The sequence below is a fragment of the Borostomias antarcticus genome (assembly GCF_949987555.1).
Source record: "Borostomias antarcticus genome assembly, chromosome: 15".
Classification (NCBI taxonomy): Eukaryota; Metazoa; Chordata; class Actinopteri; order Stomiiformes; family Stomiidae; genus Borostomias; species Borostomias antarcticus.
Window position 1 is genome coordinate 24,182,643 of NC_140248.1, and position 5,000 is coordinate 24,187,642.

The window sequence follows — 5,000 nt, forward strand, 5'->3', positions numbered from 1 at the left end:
TCTTAACACAGTAGTATTAGAACAGTAGTCTTAACACAGTAGTATTAGAACAGTAGTCTTAACACAGTAGTGTTAGAACAGTAGTGTTAGAACAGTAGTCTTAACACAATAGTATTAGAACAGTAGTGTTAGAACAGTAGTCTTAACACAGTAGTATTAGAACAGTAGTGTTAGAACAGTAGTCTTAACACAGTAGTATTAGAACAGTAGTGTTAGAACAGTAGTCTTAACACAGTAGTGTTAGAACAGTAGTGTTAGAACAGTAGTCTTAACACAATAGTATTAGAACAGTAGTGTTAGAACAGTAGTCTTAACACAGTAGTATTAGAACAGTAGTGTTAGAACAGTAGTGCTAGAACAGTAGTGTTAGAACAGTAGTGTTAGAACAGTAGTGTTAGCGCAGTAGTGTTAGAACAGTAGTGTTAGAACAGTAGTGCTAGAACAGTAGTGTTAGAACAGTAGTGTTAGAACAGTAGTGTTAGCGCAGTAGTGTTAGAACAGTAGTGCTAGAACAGTAGTCTTAACACAGTAGTATTATAACAGTAGTGTAACACAGTAGTATTATAACAGTAGTGTAACACAGTAGTATTATAACAGTAGTGTAACACAGTAGTATTATAACAGTAGTGTAACACAGTAGTATTATAACAGTAGTGTTAGAACAGTAGTGTTAGAACTAGAACATCACCTGATATATACTTTCTGTTCATCCTCCTCTTCTCCCTCCACCACTCCTCTCCTGGACACAGTCTCTGGGAACGATCTCTCCATACTCACACGTAACTATCCCTCCATACTCACACGTAACTATCTCTCCATACTCACACGTAACTATCTCTCCACACTCACACGTAACTATCTCTCCACACTCACACGTAACTATCTCTCCACACTCACACGTAACTATCTCTCCACACTCACACGTAACTATCTCTCCATACTCACACGTAACGATCTCTCCATACTCACACGTAACTATCCCTCCATACTCACACGTAACTATCTCTCCACACTCACACGTAACTATCTCTCCATACTCACACGTAACTATCTCTCCATACTCACACGTAACTATCTCTCCACACTCACACGTAACTATCTCTCCATACTCACACGTAACTATCTCTCCATACTCACACGTAACTATCTCTCCATACTCACACGTAACTATCTCTCCGTACTCACACGTAACTATCTCTCCGTACTCACACGTAACTATCTCTCCATACTCACACGTAACTCTCTCTCCATACTCACACGTAACTATCTCTCCATACTCACACGTAACTATCTCTCCGTACTCACACGTAACTATCTCTCCATACTCACACGTAACTATCTCTCCATACTCACACCTAACTATCTCTCCATACTCACACGTAACTATCTCTCCATACTCACACGTAACTATCTCTCCATACTCACACGTAACTATCTCTCCATACTCACACGTAACTATCTCTCCATACTCACACGTAACTATCTCTCCATACTCACACGTAACTATCTCTCCATACAAACACGTAACTATCTCTCCATTCTCACACGTAACTATCTCTCCATACTCACACGTAACTATCTCTCCATACTCACACGTAACTATCTCTCCATACTCACACGTAACTATCTCTCCATACTCACACGTAACTATCTCTCCATACAAACACGTACAGTAACTATCCTTCAGCTGCATTGTGGGAAACCTAGATCTTCTTGTTTTATGTAGTCCTTATTTTGCTTTGCTTATTCTCTCTCTTCATCCCTCTCTCTCCTCTTCCTCCCCCCCTCTCTCTTTTCTCTTCCTTCCTCTTTCTCTCTCTTCTCATCATCATCATCATCATCTCTCTCTCTCTCTCTCTCTCTCTCTCTCTCTCTCTCTCTTACAGGACATATTTGACAGTGTAGAGTTGAGACAGGGGCGATCGTCCAGCCCCTACACAGACTCCCCCTACCGGAGCCTGCCCCGATCCCCCCAGCCCTACTACCGCCCTGGTGAGACACACACACACACACACACACACACACACACCTGCACGCACATCCTCCTTCATCCTATCTCGAGGGGCGGGTCTTGGCCCTTGCTCATGCTCTGGTTTCTCTCACTGTCATTGGCTGGGCTTGACTGCAGGCACTGAAAGTGGCAGGAGCTCACCCTATCACAGTCAGCCTGACTCCAGGCCTGCCACGCCCACCACAAACCAAGCCCCCAAGCATTTCCATGTTCCAGGTAGGCGTCTGTCTTCATCTGTCTTCATCTACCCCTCTCTCCACCTCCTCTACCTCCCTTCCTCACTCCCTCCCTCAACCTCCTCTCCTCCCTCCCCCCATCCTCATGGCCAAGGGCTGAAGACCCCAATTTGGAGAAAACCTAACCGAAACCTGGTTAAAACCCAACTAACTAAATTCACACGAAACCTTGTGTTGTCCGTCTCCTCGGTGTGTACTTTCATTAACCCATGTCTGCGTTGCCCCCGCTTCCCTCCCTCCCTCCATCCTTCCTTCCTTCCTTCCTTCCTTCCTTCCTTCCTTCCTTCCTTCCTTCCTTCCTTCCTTCCTTCCTTCCTTCCTTCCTTCCTTCCTTCCTTCCTTCCTTCCTTCCTTCCTTCCTTCCTTCCTTCCTTCCTTCCTTCCTTCCTTCCTTCCATCCCTCCTTCCCTCCATTCCTCCCTCCATCTATCCCTCCATCTATCATGGACATTGGACCTCATTCCTGAACGCAGTTAAGAAGAAGTTAAGAAGAAATTTCTTCTTAACTCCACTTATGAAGTTCCCGGGACAATTCTGGCATTCCTGAATGGTTTCTTATCTCAGATTTGTTCTTATCTAAGAACAGGATTTAAGAACGCGGAAATGCAGTCGTAGGTAGGCCAGATTGGAGTGCGCCCGTTCGCAAGGGCTGAATTTATGAGAAATCCGAGGTGATTGCGTTCACATCAATTCTACAGACATCCTAGGCTTGAATAATAATCATAATCATAAATACGAGGATATTTCCCTCAACCCCATATTCTTCAGCCTCCATGTCTCTCCGGCGATGTTCTTCCATCTGTTGTCTTTAATGAGGCTTCCTACTAACGCACTGCTCCACAGAGACAGACCACGCCCTGTAAACTGGCCCTATATCTATGCAGAGGGGCACCTCCCACAGCCATCAGTTAGGGTGGTGGTGTCAGCTTCATCCCCCCGCCTCGGTAATGTGAGAAACGTGCTCAGGTACAGCACAGAGCGAGGGAGGAGGAGGAGGGAGGAGGAGGAGAAAGGTTTCGCCAGCGAAGGAACATTATGTAATTTAATAACAGTGTGGGCGTCTCTGTTCTTCCAAATCAAGGATTCTACTTCTGTACCTTTAGCTCTCTCTCTCTCCCCCTCCTTTCTCTTTCTCTTACTCTCCTCCTCTCCTCTTCCTCTCCTATTCTCCTCTCTCGTATCCCCTTCACTCACTCCTCCTCTCCTCTCCTCACCTGTCTGTCTGCTTGTCCTCCTGTCCTCAGCTACAGGAGAGCCCAACATCTACAGGAAGCCGCCCATCTATAAGAGACGTGGTACAGTTTTATTTTATCGTATCTGGGGTATATGTATCTATGTGGTATATATTGGGTAGAGGTATGTGTGTGGTGTATGTAGTATCTGTGTGTTATATGTTGTTTTTATGTGTTATATATTGTGGGATCCTCAGACTCTATCCATTTCAATTCGATTACTCCTCAGCGTTGGAGAGGGGGGGGGGGTCTGGGGGTGATTACTCCTCATCATTGGGGAGGGGGGGGGGTCTGGGGGTGATTACTCCTCATCGTTGGAGAGGGGGGGGGGGTCTGGGGGTGATTACTCCTCATCGTTGGGGAGGGGGGGGGGTCTGGGGGTGATTACTCCTCATCGTTGGAGAGGGGGGGGGGGTGTGGGGGTGATTACTCCTCATCGTTGGGGAGGGGTGAGGGTGATTAAATGATTAAATGTGTTGTTGCAGCTTCCTGTTGTGCTTGGCCGTTCACCTCACTTCCAACACTTATAGCGCTGCATTAACCACAGTGCTGACCAGAGCCGTACAGTAAACTGTACTGTAAAGAGCTCTAAGGCTTTAACTAGGAGCAGAAGGTGGTTTACAAGACAACCTGCTCCTGCTGGTCTGGAAACTGTCCAGCTGAGAGGAAAGAGGGGGCAGGGTGAGGGAGGGTGAGGGAGATGGGAGAGAGAGAGAGAGAGAGAGAGAGAGAGAGAGTGGAGAGAGAGAGAGAGAGAGAGAGAGAGGAGAGAGAGAGAGAGGAGAGAGAGATAGAGAGGAGAGAGAGGAGAGAGAGAGAGAGAGGAGAGAGAGAGAGAGAGAGAGAGGAGAGAGAGAGAGAGGAGAGAGAGAGAGGAGAGAGAGAGAGAGAGAGAGAGAGAAAGAGAGAGGAGAGAGAGAGAGAGAGAGGTTATAAATGGTCGTGGAGCCTGAGGGTCTCCCCCCTGTAGCTGACAGGACAGGCAGAGTTAGAACTCCAGACACGGTTGATCTCACAATGAGAGCCTGAGCAGACTGCCGAGCACAGAATCACTGGCTGACCACCTTCATAAGCCCCCCTATACAGACCACCTTCCGAAGCCCCCTATACAGACCACCTTCATAAGCCCCCTATACAGACCACCTTCAGAAGACATCCGTCTATATAGACCACCTACTGAAGCCCTCTATACAGACCACCTTCATAAGCCCCCTATACAGACCACCTTCAGAAGCCCTCTATACAGACCACGTTCAGAAGACATCCGTCTATACAGACCACCTTCATAAGCCCCCTATACAGACCACCTTCAGAAACCCCCTATACAGATCACCTTCAGAAACCCCCTATACAGATCACCTTCGGAAGCACTCTATACAGATCACCTTCGGAAGACTTCCCTCTACACAGACCACCTTCAAAAGCCAGCCTGTCCGGTGTAGGACCAGAGACGAGGGCATGGCTGCACGATACAGAGCTGGCCATCTGATGGCACACCAAAGAAGAAGACAGCTATCTCTT

The 5,000-nt window shown here is 47.1% G+C and overlaps 1 protein-coding gene across 1 annotated transcript in view; it reads left to right on the top strand.

The window, feature by feature from the left end:
* LOC311318968 (actin-binding LIM protein 3-like) overlaps positions 1-5,000 on the top strand; it is a gene marked incomplete at both ends in the record, with an annotated part of 64,897 nt that overhangs the window by 51,844 nt on the left and 8,053 nt on the right. Inside the window, 4 exons of the mRNA XM_084450402.1 lie at positions 750-779; positions 1,887-1,992; positions 2,129-2,227; positions 3,492-3,542. Coding sequence (XP_084306528.1) covers positions 750-779; positions 1,887-1,992; positions 2,129-2,227; positions 3,492-3,542 — 286 coding nt within the window. The remainder of the gene's footprint in view (positions 1-749; positions 780-1,886; positions 1,993-2,128; positions 2,228-3,491; positions 3,543-5,000) is intronic.